Genomic DNA, 18,576 nt, shown 5'->3' with positions numbered 1-18,576 from the left:
GGGCGCGTTTCGGGAAGTGAATGGGAACCTCTCCAAAAGGAGCGGGCCTATGGGGCAGCAGGAGCTCAGTCCGCCTGCAAGTGAGCGCTGGAAGGGCAGAGCCATGAAGTGGCTTGTTCCCGTGCAGAGTGGCGAGCGGACCTGCAGCCCTGCAGCAATCCAGAGGGGGGGGGGGTGAGCATTTAGCAATGTTAGCCTGACTTGTATGTTCAAGGCTTTTACTGGGTGAACACTTTATATTAAAGTTGAGGGTTGTATAGGTCTGTATCTATCCCACCCACCCTGTTCCACTGCAGCATTCCGAGGGGGCTGAAGAGCAGGGGCAGGCGATCTGCAGTATATCCCCCAGCTCCTGGTAAAAAGCTCTGCTCCTTCCACATGCCCTGCTGGAGGCAGCAAGCTGCCTCCCTATGGTAGTCCAGCCCAGCCTTTACAGGTTTCCCAGAGCTCTTGTGTGTACACCCAGAAGAGAACCTCCTTCTAGCACCATGTCTGAAGTTAAGAGGATGAGCTGAAGGACAGTTCAATGGTGATTTCTGGAATGCTCTTCCGAGTAGCCAAGATCAGAAGGTCTAGCAGTTTATCACCTTTTGAAAATTCAACCACATGATCTCCAAGAATGTTCTAATTCTAGAATCCAATCTATCCACCTCCAAACATGCCAGGTAGGCAGCAGAGGTCTGCACTACCCTGGACCCTACAGGCAGGCTTCTGCATAAATCACCCCGTAAGACAAGGACCAGATGTGTGCCCTGGCGTAGAGGGCAGTCAATCTGATTCTCAAGCATAAAGAACTGGATAAGTCAGAAAAAAAGGACAAAGTATGTGCATTTTAGAATTTATTAAGAAAGTCGTCCATTTGAACAGGAGGGAAATGTATTTTAAAAAATAACATCTACAGGAAAACAGCCAAAAAGGCACAGAGTGCATGTTAAGCCTCCCTATGTCAGAAAGCTGCTGCAAAGGCAGTCTGGGAGACTCGTGCTAACCGGGAAGGCTCTGCACGTCCTCTGAATTCCTGAATTCCAGACTTCATTATACAAAAGGCCACTAGGAACATGAATCAAAACCCTCCATCAAAAACATCTTTTCAAACCTGAAGGCCCCTAAAGAGGTATGTTTCCACGCTTCACAGTGTAGAATCGTGCCAACCTTGGTACCTGCCAGAGGATAGTGTCCATCACGTGGGGTGTCCCCACTCAGGCCACCAATCCCAAGAGCCACCCCTGTGAAGGCTGCAGGAGTGGACTGAGCCAGAGGGGGCACTGAACAATGGCAAAAAGGCACAGGGCCCTGTCCAAGGCAATCATCTGGATGTCGGCTCATTTAGTGTTTTTCTTTACTTGTGAAATCAAGGACAATCGATTAAACTTAGAATGAATGTTCTGGAATAGTGGAAGACAATCAGAACTGCTGTGTTCATGTTCAGTAAATTAAAAAAATTGGTGGCTTTTATAAACGTGTCTTCCAGTAGCTCATAGTCTCTAACAGCAGGGAGTTCACCAAGGAAGGGCTGCATAGAATAGAAACCTGAGGTGCGACTCACTAGAGCTGCTCCTCGTTGCGGTTGGCTAATAATACTGTTCTAGGTCATGAAATTAGTATCTCATGATAAATATTTTTACTGTGAAGACTGCATATTTAAAGACACAATGGCATTTTAAATCAGGTAGTGATTTCAGAATGTAAACAGAGCTGCCAGTGGACGTCTCAGGGCTCTTCCTCCTCGTCCTCTCTAATCTCAGAAATTCTGTCTATGGACTTGAGGATTTCAGCAACCAGGTTCAGCGTTTCGGCTCCAGAAACCAGCTGCCTAAAATGAAAACACGGATACCACGAACTGCTACCACATTGTTCAACAGAACGAGGGACCGAGCAGACGGTGGAGAGAGCTGAGTGGAGGGACCTGAGGTCTTGGCCCCACCCTGCAGAGGCCCTCACTGAAGCAGCTCGGGCTCTCGCTCACACAGGCGCCCTCAGCACCCAGCCAATGGGAGACAGTGTGAGGACTGTTTATGACACCACTGCTGTCTCCCAGGAGCTCTCACTGCTCAGGCAGCCTGTAGGGGCCTCTGAGGAGCCAGTTTGTGGGGGATGAGGAGGATGGGATGGGATTCGCTTTAACACCCATGCCTCTCAGGTGAAAACAGCCATCACTGCACAGGCTAGAGCCTGCTGGCCCTCTACGCCCCACGACCTCGGGGTTAACAGGACCATCAAGCAGCCCTGTCCTGAGCACTGCCACTGTGGGCGGCAGGCAGTGCGCTCATGGTCTTCAACACTGTGCAAGTGCCCCGCTATTCCCACTCCCCTTGGCGACCGCTGCTCACTTTATGGAGGTGTGGGCGCTGTTCATGACCACGCGGAGGTTCTGCAGGGCCACGTCAGTGTTCTGCTTCACCACCGTCAGGCTGGCACCCTGGCCCATGCGCAGGGCCTCATTCTCACGCTTGAAGTTTGAGACCTGTGCCTGGGGGAGGGTAGGCGGCCGTTAAAGAGTTTTATAGTGAACAGTGAGCATCCACGAGCTGTCCACCTAAAGCTAACAGGGCACCTTGGAAGAGGATGGGGCCCAGCCTTGACAATAGGGCTCTTTCCTAACTGGGGGGCTCCTAACACCTCCCCTCAACTTCGAGCCGGTTCTCGGCACTAACCCACGGGACTAAGAGATTTGTACAAGAATGCACATGGCCCAGAGTGGCCGTGGCCCTTGGGGAGTGGGAGCGGGCTTAGGAGGACTGAGCTGTCACCTTCACCTGCACCCGAGGAGCTCACACTGCCTGTCCATCAGGGAGGTAAGAGCCCATCAGAGGCTCCATGGTGTCTTCCCGAGTCACTTGTATTCACAAAGACATGAAACTTGAGACTGTCCAATTACCTGCAGCAAACTTATGTCTTGTTTCAGTTTCGTGACATGATTTTCTGCCTTCACTGCACGTTTCTGTCGCCAAAAAAAACCCCCCAAAAAACACAAAAGCATCACTGACGTGGCAATGTGGACACCTGAGCCCTCACCCGGTGCCCCTGGCCAGCTCCCGCTAACAGGCAGGCCCACCTACAGTCACACAGCCATCATGAGGGACCCTCCTCTCACAGAAGCTCTGCCCCATGCTCATTGCTGGCTTCTGGGACCAACTGGGCCAGAGCTCTGGTCCACCTTGAGTGACACGCCCAACGCTTCACAATGCCCCCCCTCCCCCGACTGGTGCCACCCGGTCTTACGGTCATCAGCTCCAGGTTCTGCTCCACCTGCTGCACCACGGATTCCAGGTCGTGGTAGTCGCTCTCTTCCTTGATCATTTTTGCTTCTAATTTCCGCTCAAGTGTCCTCACCCTTGTTAAAGAACACACCCATGTCACTAATAACTCACGCAGCTGACTCCGGGAGTACTTCTAAAAGGCACTAAAACTGGATCGATTCAATAAAGACCACAAGCACCCACTGTTTCAGAATGAGCAGTGTCAGTGAAGCACAGCACGAGGCGACTGCCTCAGCCGGTCGGGGTGAGCGCCAACCACGGTCCCCGTGGCGGGCCTGACAGTCGGCCGCTCTGTCCTCAACGTGGCAGACTCAGGCCAATGTTTAAAATACACTTTGACACAACATGAGAAACTTGTCTGATGCTGAGGGTTGACACAGAACAAAGCCCAGACTCTGCCTAAGTCTGACCATGGCATTCCCATTTTGGAAATGACTTGGTGTCCTATGTTCTGAAGGGCAGCCCTAACTAAAGGCTTACATTTCAGTTTGCGTCTCAGAGAAGCTCTGCACTTCAGTCAGCTTTCTTCTTAGCTTAGAATTCTCATCTTTCAGCTGCAGAGAAAAAAAACTCCTCATTAGAAACTCAGTGTGTCTCCCTCAAGAAGGGTCTGCACTTCGGCAATTTGACTCGGGAACTTCTTGTTAAACAGGAGTATTCTCGAGTCAACCCACAGGCCACCTGCAGAGAAACCACGAGTAAAGGCATCAACTTAGGGCCTGTGGTCAAACTCTAGCTTTACTTACATAACTTGTTTTTAGGCCATTGTAACATTTTAAAAAATTTCTACTCCGAGCACGCTGAAGCGGACCCTTTCTGTGGGGCAGCCCTCTGGGGGTCTCACTTTGTTCCGGTCCGTTCCTACACAGGTCGCCCCTGACTGCCCCTCAGTCGGCCATATTCACACGTCACCTGCCCGCACAGGGAAGTGCTCGGCGTGGAGACGCTGGAGCACACTGCTGCGCCAGGACGCCTTGTCCTGGAACCATCCCCAGACCACCGGGACACCAGAAGGCTCCGGGTTTTCTCTAAGAATGCTGCTCAGACACGGGTCATTTGCCAGGGTGCTGACGCACAGCCCCCTCACTTACTGCTTCGTAACTTATCTGCAGCGTCCGAAGGTGCCTGTCCCCCAGGGACTCTCCGTGGGCTGCAAAGTCTGCGCCGGGGCTGGCCGCCGGAGAGACTCGAGAGTCGGAGTCACTCAGAGTCCAGGGGGGCAGGGCCTCGGGCCTCGCCAGCTCCGGCGGGCTGGAGAAGAAGGAGATGTACGTGCTGCAGGGCGACGTGCTGGCCGAGGCTCCCGGGGAACGGGCCTGCTCCACGGCGGACGGCAGGTAGGCCCCGTCCCACCCGTCCTCGTCCTCATCCTCGTCCAGGAGGTCACCCGCCCCCGTCGGGTCTTCAAAGAACGGCTGCTGGTATTCCAGGCCAAAGCCCACGGGCTGGGAGGCCGCCGAGCTGCAGTTGAGTCCCAGTGAGTACCTTGTGGCTTCCTAAAAGACACAGCAGAAGGCACGGCTCAGGCCCGAAAGCCACGGCCGGCCTCTCTTCCTGATGCTCGAGGCCAGGACACAGAGGCTCTGCCTGCCCACCAGGGAGGGTGCGAGCCAGGGGGGCCCACACAGCTTCCCCACGGCATCCTCAGCCGCCCGGCTCTCCCCACGCCTCCTGCACAGCCTCCTGCGAGGAACGCTGCACGTCGGAGGCGACCAGCTCGGGGGTCCGCACGTCACGGCAAGTGACCCGAGGGTTACCTTTGAAAGCAGCCTGCTGTTGGCTGTGTCCTCTTTCAACAGGCTGAGGTTCTTGGTTTTCAGAAACTCTTTGAAGGAGAATGGATTTGCTTCTTCGAGATTTCCAAGTTTATCATCTGAAATAACGACAAAGGTCACAAACATGAAGTCTCCTGAAGGTCGGCAAAGGGGACTCCCCTATTCATTCCTCTTCCCACCCTCTTCACTGCACCAGGACTCAGCAACACCAGGAAGCGAGGTAGCTGGCCCGCAAAACGGGCCTCCTTCCTTTCTCCCTCCCACACACAGCACCTTGGCTCCTGTACCTCTGGCACAGAGACCACCTGGGTGGGGATGGCCTGCACTCCCCCAGGGGCTGACCCAGCTCCAAAGGCCCCACCAAGCTGGGAATCACCACCCTGCCCCTGTCCTTCTCACCTTCCTACTACCTAACCAGCCACACTGTGGCCCTTTTAGTTCACCAGTCATCTGAGCCCAGGGGTCAGCTTTGTGTTAAGTTGGCTCCTATGATTCCAGCCCTTGCTGTCTTTCAGACCCCTAGGAGTGACTTTCCACCTTCCTGCTGGCCCTTATGTCTCAGGTTGTACCCTACTTCCTTCTACCGTAGGATCAAGCCTGAATCTGTGGGTTCCACTCTACCTGCTCTGTCGGCTACAGGTGCACTAGGTATATGGTGTCAGATGGACAACCCTATCCCCTGGAACTGCATGTTGGTCAGAGAGAGAAAAAAAGGATTACTGAAGTACTCTACCTCCAAAATGTGTCTCCTGGGCTCCTGGTGGACCTTGCTTAGCACACTTCCCCTTTCCGCAGACAAAATCTGCAGAGAGACACCGTCACCCGTGGTCACCAGGATCCTTGCCAACCACAGCTTTCCCTGACATAGGGTCTCCACTGCAGTGCTTCTCACAGCCTGGGGAACCTTTAAAACACAAGCCCCTGGGCTCCTGCCCCTGGGCTGCTTTCCATGGGACATGGCGTGTGATTCAGAAAAAGCTCCCAGTAGGTTCTAATGCTCAATGGGACTGCGCATGTCCTCCTGTATGTGACACCTCCTGAATGCCCCCACGGCTGCCCTCAGCCTCTCAGGCCCTGATGCGACCACCTGAACACTCCCCACATACCCTGGATGGCCCCCGGGGCAGCTGCTTGGGGAGGGGGAGGATGAAGGAAGGCTGGCCACTGCCTGGCCGCAGCGGGCTTCCAACCATGCCTATGGCTGAAGGCTACCTGGCCCTCCCTCCAGCACGGGGAAGTACGCTTTTGTTCCGGCACTTGCCATCCTACATTGGAACTGTCTGTCTGGGGGGGGGCGAGTCTCCCCCAAAACCAGACTGTGAGCTCCTAGCGGCTGGACGCTCTCCACCTTTGTGTTCCCAGTGCCGGGCGTACAGTGGCGCTCAGCGCTCACCGCTGGGTCAAGGGGTGAGTTAACGCTACGGCAGAGCTAACCTACAGGTAGTGCCGGGACCCGGGGTCCCTGCGGCTCGTCTCTCACCTGAGTCTCCCACGGAAGCTAGCACCGGACTGGGCACATAGCACATAAACGTCGGCCGAATGCCGAAGAAGTGGGAGTCCGGGTCCCTGCCATGGGGGCGCTCACAGTCTAGCTGGGGGAGACAAGACCGGCGCTCATAGAACGCAGCAGCTGGAATAACAATAAGAGCGACTTCACCGCGCGCCGCGCCGGCGCTCTGCGCAGCCACCTCACCTGGACCTCGGCGCGACCGGCGGCCAGCGCCCACCTGGACGGAGGCCCGGAGCCTGGGGCGCCGCCTGGGCCGCCCTCCCCCCAGCCCGCCCGCCCGTCCGCCCGCTCACCGTCCGGAATGACGAGGCTACGGGCCCGGGACAGCGGGGAGGCGCCCGGACGGCGCGCGTAGCCCGACATCGCCGCGGGCCCGGGGGCGCCGGCCCTCCCTAGCCCGGCAGCGGCGGTTCCATGGCCCCGGCTCAGCCCCGGCCGCGGCCCGAGTCCCCCGCCCCCGTCGCCCGCCGCTCGGCCGCCGCTCCGAGCCTCTCGCCGCAGCCTCCGCTCCGAGCACCGGAAGCGAGCGCGGGAACGGAGAGGGCCGGCGCCGGGGGGGCGGGGCGCCGCGGGTGGTGTCGGAAGTGACGACAGAAGCGGTGGGCGGAGACACAAGATGGCGGCGGTGGTAGTGGCGGCTACGCGGCTACTGCGAGGCTCGCGCTCTTGGGGCCGCTCGCGGCTGAGGTGAGCCGAGGGCCGGCTGGGGCTCGGCCGGGGGCCGGGGCGGCCGGCGTCTCTCAGGACGCTCGGTCTCTGGTTTCCTGACGCCCAGACGCGGCGCCGGGTGGGCAGGCTCGGACTGCGGGACTCCAGCCTCGTCCCGGAGGCGACAGGGGCGCTTCCCTGCCCGGCGCTCTGGGCCCGGGCCCCCAGCCCCATCCGCTTCTCCGCTTCCCGGCTGCTGGGTCCGCTTCCCCCCTCCACTCCCGGGCTCACGGGGCTGGGCCCAGGTCACGTGTCGTCTCCGCCCGGCCGCTTCCCGCCGCGCGCGCCCCTTCTAAGCCCGAGCCGGCGGAGCCGGGGTTCGGAACGTCCACGCCACGGCCGTGCCCTGGACAGCGGCGCCCCGCCCCCGCCTGCAGACACCTGGCTGTCCCCGCCGGGCCGCCCGGCCTGCCTTTTCCCACCCTGGCGCGTTCATTCAGGCGGCAGACAGGTGTGACCTGTCCCTGTCCCGGCACCACCGGGCCTGGCTGCGGCGGGAAGCTGCTGCCCCCAGGCGGTAGTTGCACTGCGGCCCCAAGCAACAGCCGTCTTGCTAGTGCTCCGAAATAAACTAGCCGCGTTTCCCCCTCGCGTTCCCGCAGCTCGCGTCTGTTGTAACTGGGCCGACCTCTCTGTTTCAGGTTTGGAGCCCCCGCGTACAGACAGTTCAGCAGTGGTGGTGCCTACCCCAACATCCCCCTCTCCGCTCCCTTACCCGGAGTGCCCACGCCCGTTTTTGCCACCGTCGACGGACAGGAAAAGTTTGAGACCAGAATTACTACTCTGGATAATGGGCTTCGAGTGGCATCCCAAAATAAGTTTGGACAGTTTTGTACCGTAGGAAGTAAGTACTGTTGGTGGTGGTGTGGGTGCATCATTTATGAATTGTATCCTTAGTGAAAAAGCAGGGTGTGAAGTCTGAAGACTTAGTAACTCAGTGTGAACGGTGGCCTTTTGATGCCTTTTTCCCGCTTTTTCTACTTTTCTGTAACTAAAAACCTTTGATGGCCACAAACGTAAAGTAAGCAGTTCCATAAATGTTGACTTATGTATGTAGCCGTGAAGCCATTGTAGCTACGTAAGTAATGAACGTACTCCTCGCCCTGGTGTAATTAGATCTGCCTGTTTATTTAGTTATATTCACAGTTTTAATTTTAAAGGTTTCTTTTGAGTAAATTTTTATCTTTTGAACGTTGATTTAACCTGTCAATTTTTTTTTTTTATTGCAGTTCTTATTAATTCAGGATCAAGATATGAAGCAAAATATCTTAGTGGAATTGCTCACTTTTTGGAAAAGTTGGCATTTTCGGTCAGTGTTCAATTTGTGAGTTTTGAGAATATAATTGGGAAGAACTATATAGCTTTGCCTTTCAAGAATGGTTATTATAATAAGTGATTAAGTTGCCCAGTTAATGCTAATAAAAGATAATTTGATTTCATGTGTTTTGAAAGCAAAAGTAAATTTTTTTTCCTAAAAATTGTGTTTTAGGGGTTGTTTTGGATTGCTAAAACCTAAATAGGTTTTTTACTTGTTTTTACTAGTCCACAGACCGCTTTGACAGCAAAGATGGAATTCTGCTTACTTTGGAAAAGCATGGGGGTATTTGTGACTGCCAGACGTCAAGGTACACCAGCTTTTACATACAAGCTTATTTTGTGTCCATGTGGAACTGTTCTCATCCTTGGTCAGAGTCCCACTGAGGCCCCTCATCAGAGAGGCTGTGGAGGTCAACAGTGAGAAGTGAGCCCTAGCTGGGGCAGAGTTGGGTGGGCAAAACACACACTCATATAGAGGAAAACTTTTCGAGGGCCAAGCAGTCCCCAGAAGGCTGCTTACCCTGTGATTTGAGCCAGGCAGTAGCCGGGCACTGGGGACACAAGAATAGACCCTGTCCCCAAGATGCTCACAGATCGGACAGACGGCCATGCCACAGGTAATGGACACAAGAGCCAGGACCAAGGGTGGTGGGGACGAGCAACTAACTTGGTCTGGAGTCAGGGAAGGACTGACTGAAAACTTGCCATTGGTGCTGGCTCTCGAAGAACTTTACCAAACAGAACAAAGGGAGGAGGCTCCGACCCTAGGAACAGCAGATGCAGAGGCTCAGCCTAGAAGATCAGGGGTCTGCTTGGGGATGGGGAGAGGTCCCCTATGTAGCTGCAGCTCACTCAGGTTGGTGTGGATGCTGTGGACAAGGCCAGGTAGCATTTGTCTCGGGTATGGAGCACGTTCAGAAAGCTCTGTTTAGGGCAATATGAGATGGATAGACAAAGGTCACTTTTTTTTTCAATTCTCACTCAATATTTCTTTCCATTGATTTTTAGAGAGAGTGGGAGAGAGGGAGAAAGGGAAGGTGAGAGAGGAACATTGATGTGAGGGAGACACATTGATTGGTTGCCTCCTGTGTGCACCCCGACTGGGGCTGTGAATCGAACCTGCAACCAAGGTACGTGCCATTGACTGGGAATCAAACCTGGGACCCTTCGGTCCACAGGCTGATGCTCTAACCATGGAGCCAAACTGGCCAGGGCAGATCATCTTTACATGTAAAAGATAGGTTAAATGCAGTCCCGGCCTATGTGGCTCCATGGTTAGAGCATCAGCCTGCACACTGAAGGGTTGCCGGTTTGATTTCCGGTTAAGGGCACATACCTGGGTTTGCAAGTTCAGTCCCCGGCCCTGGTTGGGGTGCATGCAGGAGGCAACCAGCCGATGTGTCTCTCTCACATTGATGTTTCTTTCTCTCCCCCTCCCTTCCACTCTCTGTAAAAAATCCTCAGGTGTGAGGATTAACAATACAAAGAAACGATGGGTTAAATGCCAAGAATTAGTGAGCATGGAGACAGTATATTCATATTTCCAAAAAAGGTCTATTCAGAAACCTCTGGCTCCCAGCTGTCCATCAGTGAAGTTCAGACTCATTGCCTAGTGTTACATCCTCCATGGTTTTTTTGTTTATTTTGTCTTTTTTTTTAATCCTCACCTGAGGATATTTTTTCCATTGCTTTTTCAGAGAGTGGAGGGGGGGGGGAGAGAGAGAAGAAACATTGACGTGAGAAACATCGATTGGCTGCCTCCCACACATGCGCAGACCAAGGCTGAGCCTGCAGCCGAGGTACGTGCACTTAGCTGGAATCGAACCCAGGATCCTTCAGTCTAAGGGCTGACACTAACCGCTGACCAAAACCGGCCATGGCAGATCCTCCATGTTTTTGCCTAAAATCTCTTTGACTTTTGGTCAAGCAGGCCAGTGTCCTGACGTGGACATGCCCACTCATTCTCAGCTCAGGTTTTTTCCTGCTGTTGTCCCATGTGGTTCTGCAGCCCCACTGAGAACAGCCCCTCCCCTGCAAAGGCACCAGTGGCCATGTCCCTCCTCATGAGCTCTCTCTCGTCCGCATGGCAACTGTGTCTACAGGTCTCCCCGTTGACTATGCTTCATCTTACGGTTCTATGGTTGGCATGCCTGTGCCTTTCCTGGTTGACTCAGTGTGCCCATCTGACCACAGTGCCTCATGCTGTGAGCTAATGATACCACCAGTCTTTGTCCCTCAGCCATCTAGGGCAGGCATGTTCCCACACTGACCAATTAGTTCATGTAGGAGAGACAGACCACGGAATGAAGTGTTTCAGCATGGCGCAGCCTGTGCTTGAGAAAACCCCTCAGAGCTGGACAGTGTCTTACTCAGCATGCAGCCTGTGTGCTGCTGTAGTTTCTGCCTGCTAGGAGTTTACCTCAGAGATGGGAATAGGGAAAAGCCCTGAGTGTGTGCTGAGTGTGTGCTTATCATGACCTCAGTGCCAGTGTTGTTTTTTTCCAGAGACACCACCATGTATGCTGTGTCTGCTGATTCTAAAGGCCTGGATACGGTGGTTGGCTTGCTGGCTGATGTGGTCTTGCACCCCAGGCTCACAGGTGTGTGTCTTGGCTGCTTGAGGGGCCAGTGGGAGTGGAACACTGGGAGGTGTGTGGGAGCAGTGCCCATGGGGATAAGCGCTGTTGTTGGAGACCTCAGCTCACCTGCCTGTGAGTTGTGTTTAAACATCCCAAATGACCTGTCCGTATCCATTCCCTTCCTTGGCCTTGCAAATGGCAGGACTCTGAGTTTTCTGCTAGGAGGGGCAGGAGTGGGCCATGCTGCTGTCGCAGCTGGTCTGACTGCTGCATTTCATACAGCCTGTCCAGTCCGGGGCTGCAGTTTCGTGTTCACGTCTTTCTGGTACTTGCTGTAGTTAGCTGACACTAGTCTATGCCTCTGTTTCTTTAGCACTGTCACGCCCATTGTCATCGCATCCTCACACAATATTGGGGTAGGTTCAGGGTCAGTGCCTCTAGGGGAGGAAACCCAGGCTCACAGCAGACCAAGTGGATGCCCAGGGGTGCTCTTCCCCTCACTCATACGTGTTGTGTCCCCCAGCCTGCCCCAGACAAAGGCAGAGGAGACTGCCAACATCCATCACCAAGGACTCTTGGCCTGCCTCTGCTGGCCTGTGTGGTCTGAGCCCTGTCTTTGTGTCCTTTGCAGAGGAAGAAATTGAGATGGCTCGAATGGCTGTCCAATTTGAGCTGGAGGACCTCAATATGCGGCCTGACCCGGAACCACTTCTCACCGAGATGATTCACGAGGTGAAGGATAGCTCACTGAGGCTGCTGCACCTCTGTGCCCGTGACCCTTGGACCAGGGCAGTGGGGAGGGATGTTGGCATGCCTGATGTCCTCGTAGGGTACAGGTGTTGGCAGAACATTCTTTATTTCTGAACCTGTTGTCTGTGCAAGTTTTAAACTTTTCAGTTCTTAAGAAGATCTTTTCTACTTCATCTCTAGAATGAGCCTTCTGTTTTACTATTTGATGACTTTCCATTCTGGAGAGGTAGATTTCACTTCTAGTAAACAAATGAGGCCGTGATTGCCCGACTGTCACTAAATGGAGCAGCTGGTGGGCTTCCCGAGGCCAGCTGGGGTGGCAGCAGCCCAGCTCGCTCAGGGAAAGCTGGTGTGTTCTCCATGTCACTTGTGCTTCTCTCGCTTCCATTGTCAGGCTGCTTACAGGGAAAACACAGTTGGCCTCCACCGTTTCTGCCCTACAGAAAACATAGCAAAGATTGACCGAGAAGTGCTCCATTCCTACCTGAGAAACTACTACACCCCTGACCGCATGGTGCTGGCAGGGGTGGGGATCGAGCATGACCACCTGGTGGAATGTGCCAGAAAGTACCTCCTGGGCACCCAGCCGGCCTGGGGAAGCCAGGCAGCTGTGGACGTTGACCGATCAGTAGCACAGTACACCGGAGGGGTTGTCAAGGTAAAATGGGACAGAAGATATGTGACCTTGAGTCATAGACACGCTTTATGACCTCAGGTTTGGGTTAATTTTTACTTGTTGTGAAGGCATTATAATGAACTGCATTCGTGGCTTTGCCTTGAACACATTCTGGTCTCAGTAAGACACATGTTCTCTCTCCAAAGCTGAGGGATTGTTAGGAAGGTGTTTAGCTTCAGGGCAGGATGAGGGTAGGTCTCACCCAAGGCGTTGGTGAGGCCTGGTTCACTGTTCATTCTTTCTGGTTACAGCTAGAAAGAGACATGTCCAAGGTCAGCCTGGGCCCTGCTCCGTTCCCTGAGCTCACTCACATCATGATAGGGCTGGAGAGCTGCTCCTTCTTGGTAAGTCCCCCTAGTCCCCACTGTGCACCCCCAGCCCTGGCTTGGCCCCTTGGCCAAGCTGTCCTGTCCTTGCAGGAGGCAGACTTCATTCCCTTCGCTGTGCTGAACATGATGATGGGTGGCGGCGGCTCCTTCTCGGCCGGCGGGCCCGGCAAGGGCATGTTCACCAGGCTCTACCTCAACGTGCTCAACAGGTGGGTGATGCCTGCCACCTTGTTGTCCCCAGGGCCACAGGCCTAGCTGATGGGGCATTGAACCATGACGCCACCTTCCAAGTGTCTCTCCGTGTCCCACAGGCACCACTGGATGTACAACGCGACCGCCTACCACCACAGCTACGAGGACACAGGCCTCTTGTGCATCCATGCCAGCGCTGACCCCAGACAGGTGAGGCTGGTTCCTCTCAGTTGCCTCTCACATGAATCTCCTCTTGGCGGAACTGCATAAACAGCTCACACTTTCACCTTATGCCTCCTTCACAGGTTCGAGAAATGGTGGAGATCATCACAAAGGAGTTCATTTTAATGGGCGGAACCGTGGACGTGGTAAGTATAGCAGGGTGCCATTTCCCACATCCCTATAGCGCTGGGCAGGGTGTTCTATGTCCTCAACATCGGTGGCCCAGCCAAAATAGTACAGCCCACCAGGTGACCCTGCCTATGTCTGAACTTGTCCCCATGGGGAGCCCTCCCTGGTATTTACCAGGCACCTTGTGTCCTGTGGCTGCCTGGTGTCCTTTTTAGCTCTGCTGAAGGAAATTACAGACAAGTCTGGGTCCTTCTCAGCCACCCCGCAGAGCAGTGTGAGTTAGAGCAGCATCAGACATAATGAGCGGCCCCTCAGGGAGCTCTAGCTTTTTAGTTTCTCGGTTTCTAGCTCGGTTTTCGGTACCTTACATGTTCAGAAGTGTTGTTACTTTCTGGGTCAGAGCCGGTACAAATAGCAGATTTTACACACACGTATATGCATGCATGTGTACACACACACGTGCACAGAGTACCAGATAAGCCTAGCATGCAAGCCCTGTACCTCTGGGGGTTGGTGCACGTGCTTCACCCCCAAATCATATTTTCTGCACGTTCCATGTTTTCTGTAATAGTCACTTAGTTCCTTTCTAAGCAGAAAAAAAAAAGCATTATTTAAAAATAGTGTGTTTAAAAATCACCGGTGGTTCCATGCGTGTCCTGCTGGAAAAGCAGTGCTTCCCACCGATGTGAGGTCAGTTTGAGATAAACTTTAAGTATTTGCCTGAAGTTGCAAAAATAAAAACGACCGACCTAAATTAGGAGTTATTTTACTTTAAAAATGACACAAATTCAATAGCCAGTCTGTCCGGTGTTTGTTCTTCGAAATCTGTTGGGTCCCAGAGCCATCAGGTTACCTTTCTCACAGCTGCTTCTGTCCTTGCATCCTGGGCTGGGCTTCATGAACCGACTTGGCTGGGCTGAGTTGTGCGTTTCACATGCAGTCAGAAGGAGCCGGTTTCCCTGTTTCCCTGGGTGTGCAGTGGATAGTCATCTGTGTTGAATTCTGTTTCCTTGTGATTCTGACACGTGGCCAACTTTGGAGTCCTGGAGCTTGGATGTTGGGCATTTTACCCTTCCCATGCTGCATGGCTAACTTTTTACACAGTGAACCAGAGCTCAAGGGAGGCACTTTTCTTCCTTAATTCAAACGTGACAGAGGCCCCATTAAGCACTTCCAACCCTGATCCCGGAAATGTGCAAAGGAAGGAAGGCGGGCTGTGTTCAGGACTTGGGCCTCCGGCCACTGGGGAGCCCTTATGCCCTTAGTGCAGACCTTTTGCCAGGACCCATTTCCCTGAGCCACTGCACTGGTGAGGTGGCTGTCTGTGGTCAGCTGATGGTGGGAGCCAGACTGCAGGACTGGGCTGTTGACCCTCAGGTGGAGCTGGAGCGAGCCAAGACGCAGCTGATGTCCATGCTCATGATGAACCTGGAGTCCAGGCCTGTGATTTTTGAGGACGTGGGGAGGCAGGTGTTGGCAACCCGTTCCAGAAAGCTGCCCCATGAGCTGTGTGCACTTATCCGTGAGTACTGTGCTTGCAGCCCAGGGCTGGACTGCGTGTGCAGTCAGCAACTCTAATTGTGGCCTTTTGTGGCTCTGTGGAAGGTGGCAGGTGTCTTGGCCTAGGTTTCCATGGCCTCCCGTGAGTAACATTCAGGAGGTCTTTGAGCTTCCTCCGATGTGTGCCAAATTTTATTTGCTTGTGAGTCTTTGGGGGGCAGGTTTCTTTTAGTTTCATTAGATTCCCAAGGGGTCTGTGACCCCAGAGGGTCAGCACTATTTCTGTTGTGAGGTGAGTCACCTGGTGTGAAGCTGGTAGTTTTGTAGTGTCCCCTTGGGGCTTGGGGTGCTGTGGGGGACCCCCATCCCTCCTTAGAGAACCCCCAGACCCTCGAGTATGACAGTGCTTAATCTCCCTATGGCCGCGTCTTCTGTAGCAAAGCAAACACTACTGAGTGCGTTGCCAGGGGTGTGGGTTTCTGGCTTCCCTGCCCAAGGCCAGTGTGCAGCCCTCAGCCCTCGTTCCCCCTCCCCTTCTGGCCATGCACTCAGGGTGGTTTTTCCTTCTCTGCTGACCCTACTCTTTTTTACTTAACTCCTGTTGGGGTGGACATGTCCAGATGATTTTGAAAACCATCTTAAGCCATGGACACTTCCCCATTCACTAAGGAAAACTCATTTCAGTCTTTCTGTCCTGACTCACCATGCTGTCTACACACGGCAGCACCGGGACCAGACGGACCCTCTGGAGTCCTCAGCACATCCTCCCCCGGGTGGTAATGGCGGCAGATTAGCCCCCTGGGGTTCCCTCGGGAGGAACCTGGATATACAGAATGGTGGGTGCATCAGGCCTTCCCTGTCCTTTGTTCCCTGTGCCAGGCAACGTGAAGCCAGAGGACATTAAGAGAGTTGCTTCTAAAATGCTTCGCGGGAAGCCAGCAGTGGCTGCCTTGGGTGACCTGAGTGACCTGCCAACCTACGAGCACATCCAGGCAGCGCTGTCCAGCAGAGATGGGCGCCTACCCAGGACCTACCGGCTCTTCCGGTAGATGGATGAGGGTGTGTTTACACACACATTTCTTTGGAGGTCAGTTTAGTGCAAAAACTCAAGAGTGATGCAAGCCACAGGATGCTTCTCCTCAATGTGAATGCACAAGTTTAATATCGCTGAGCATAGCTCGGCTTCTTCCTCAGAACTGAACATGCAGCCCTTGAATAAACATTTGCCTTTAGCACTCCACTCAGAAAGTGAAGTGCAGAGAGGCTCCAAGCAGCAGCTGCAGTAAAACCAGGTTAGCGTGCACACCTCTCGTCTGTGAGTTTCAGCAGGTAGGGCCACTGTGAGGTCACAAGTCTAGTGGTCAGGGCGGGTAAATGCCGCACCATCGCATCACCGAGGATAGTGGGCCGTCAGCCCTGCTTGGTTTCTTGAGGGGCCTGTCACCCACCTGAGCTGCCACTTCCTGTGCTGGTCACTAAGCACCTTGTTGGTGCCAGGGCAAGGCCAGCACCACATGGTCTGCTTCACAGGGCACAGTGGACCTGGCAATGGACTGTTCAGCTCAGGAGTTCAGCTGCCACTGAATGTGTGTTAAGACTGGACAGAGCTCACAAATATGATAAATTGTGCCTGCTGTCCACCCTTGATTTAGGACAGGATTGTTAAAGACCTGTCTCAACTGGCAAGTCTTCTAAAACAGGACGCATGGAGGCAGCCAGTCACTTTTCTCCCTGAGAATCCCGTTTGACCCAGTGTTGCCAAGCCTCTTGCTCTGTAATTGAAAGATGGGTTGATTTCAGAGGTGTCAGGTCACATGGGGTGGGAGGGGGCTTCTTAGAATTGGGGTTTGGTGATCACGTGTTAAAAGGTGGGAAGATTCAGGAGCTGTAGGTTCAGGAGAAGTGAAAGCACATGACTTTGGTGACAGGATAGATTTGTGATTCTCAAACACCCATAGAAGCCCCAGGTTCCATGTGGGAGGGCCTGGGAACCTCCCGGACCCTGTGGCATTGCACAGGGTACTGGAGGAGAGGGGGGGTCTCCACATCATTTTTTCTGCGACCCTGGGAAGCCCAGCCTCTGCAGTACAGGTGGGGTGAGGGGGTTAGGAAGTCAAATAAACGTTTACATGTTACTTCTGTAATCAGATTATTTTGCCGGAGCCTGTCAGATGCCTTTACAACACCCCAGGGTAGGCGACTGCTCTGCCTTGGTGGAGAATGTCAGCTCTACCGCCCTCCTTATGCTGGCCCACACTGGGTGGGAACCTGGGGAGTTGGGTGCTGTTAGTCCAACCGTGGACTTTCTATTGTTAGACTCCCCTGCAGTTATCACACTGGGAAAAGTACCTGGCAATGGACTGGTCAGCTCAGGAGTTCAGCTGCCACTAAATGTGCCTTAAGACCAGACAGAGCTCACAAAAAACGTGAGGTGGATGAATCTCATCATCTGTCAGAGATCCTGTAGGGCTGGAGTTGGACTTTTAATGCCCTGACATCTTTACAAACATTCTAGAAACTTGCTAATCAGACAGGTGTCTGTTTTGGAAGCTGGCCATAAGTTTTCTGTTTGCATGCTGGGCTTCCCTGCTCCCTTCAGGGCCCTGGGCACTTTGTTCCCTCGGTGGGGACCATCCTCTCCCTGCCCTGGACATCACTGTGCTCCCCGCTCCTCCACCACCTTTTCAGCTCCCAACCCATTTCACAGCATAGCACTCCTGTACTCCATTGTCCCGTCTGCTTGCCCCCGTTAGTCAGCACCATGCTTCCCGGGACCAGTGGGCTGGCTGTCACCCTGCTGATGAGGCAGCAGCAGAGCCTGTCAGGGTGAGAGGCAGGCTCCTGAAACCGCCCTCACATGGTCCTCTCTCAGTTCTTTATGAAGCTGCTTTTCCAGGGACTGGCCACTTTTATCTGCATTAATTTGAATTTTTAACTTTCCCAGTGAAATTCCATCCATCTCAAACCTAATGGCTCGTGGTAAGTCACTTAACTTTTGATCTGTGATCTTACCAGATGTCTGTAATGATCACCTCAGAGACAAGGCCTGGTCTCTGGCCAAACTGATATTTTCAGGGTCATTGTTAAAGTCTTTTCCATGGTTTGGGTCAGACAATGCCTAGAAAGAACCATAAAATTGTAATTATTTCAGTCCCCATTGCGGCAAAAACCTCTTAAGATTTTCAGTTAATTTGAAACTCCACAGCACATTCATTTCAGCAGAATTTTATACAGCCTGAATAATCTCTTGAGATGAGATGGGATTGGCTGTGCCTTCTCAATGGAATTTCTCCATTTTTCTCAGAAGATTGCGTGTGCACTGCTTTTTAAAGCTTGTTTTGGAGGCTGATGCTGATGGGAGTTGAATATACTATTTGTTGAAACTGGTTTCATTATGATTCACTCACATCAGAAGTATTCACTTTCTAGCTAACATGTCAGGGTAGTGGATGGGGATGTAGACAGGATGTGGATGGGACACATGGACGGGGCATGGAGCAAACCCAGCAAGAGGTGAATGAGGGGACTGCTGCTGGCCAAGAGTTGAGAACAAATCTGCCTTTTCTTACAAGAACATTGAGAACAGAGCCTGCATACAAGTTCTTTCTAAGACTCACACTTTGGCCAGA

At 53.5% G+C, this 18,576-nt stretch overlaps 2 protein-coding genes across 5 annotated transcripts; one reads left to right on the top strand and one right to left on the bottom strand.

The window, feature by feature from the left end:
* Positions 1-826: 826 nt before the first annotated feature.
* Positions 827-7,054, bottom strand: ENTR1 (endosome associated trafficking regulator 1). Of its 4 annotated transcripts, XM_081151440.1 has the most exons (10): positions 6,839-7,054; positions 6,516-6,665; positions 5,769-5,837; positions 5,018-5,133; positions 4,352-4,756; positions 3,741-3,814; positions 3,223-3,334; positions 2,879-2,941; positions 2,331-2,470; positions 827-1,813 (listed from the first exon to the last, which is right to left on the bottom strand). In XM_081151440.1, exons 1-10 carry the CDS (start codon positions 6,906-6,908, stop codon positions 1,711-1,713), a joined length of 1,302 nt encoding a protein of 433 aa, XP_081007566.1. In that variant the 5' UTR covers positions 6,909-7,054; the 3' UTR covers positions 827-1,710. The 4 variants fall into 4 exon arrangements, with proteins under 4 accessions (XP_081007566.1, XP_081007568.1, XP_081007567.1 ...); XM_081151442.1 differs by lacking the exon at positions 6,516-6,665; XM_081151441.1 differs by lacking the exon at positions 2,879-2,941 and having other exon boundaries at positions 6,839-7,007.
* Positions 7,055-7,130: 76 nt separating this feature from the next.
* PMPCA (peptidase, mitochondrial processing subunit alpha) lies at positions 7,131-17,082 on the top strand. Its single transcript, XM_081151444.1, has 13 exons — positions 7,131-7,232; positions 7,895-8,097; positions 8,483-8,562; positions 8,796-8,878; positions 11,076-11,170; positions 11,781-11,881; positions 12,294-12,557; positions 12,827-12,919; positions 12,995-13,113; positions 13,216-13,306; positions 13,402-13,464; positions 14,825-14,969; positions 15,827-17,082. Exons 1-13 carry the CDS (start codon positions 7,162-7,164, stop codon positions 15,994-15,996), a joined length of 1,578 nt encoding a protein of 525 aa, XP_081007570.1. The 5' UTR covers positions 7,131-7,161; the 3' UTR covers positions 15,997-17,082.
* The last annotated feature ends 1,494 nt before the right edge of the window (positions 17,083-18,576 follow it).

Source organism: Miniopterus schreibersii (genome assembly GCF_964146895.1).
Source record: "Miniopterus schreibersii genome assembly, chromosome: 11".
NCBI lineage: Eukaryota > Metazoa > Chordata > Mammalia > Chiroptera > Miniopteridae > Miniopterus > Miniopterus schreibersii.
Note: the sequence above shows the minus strand (reverse complement) of the source record. Positions and strands in the feature narration are given on the sequence as shown.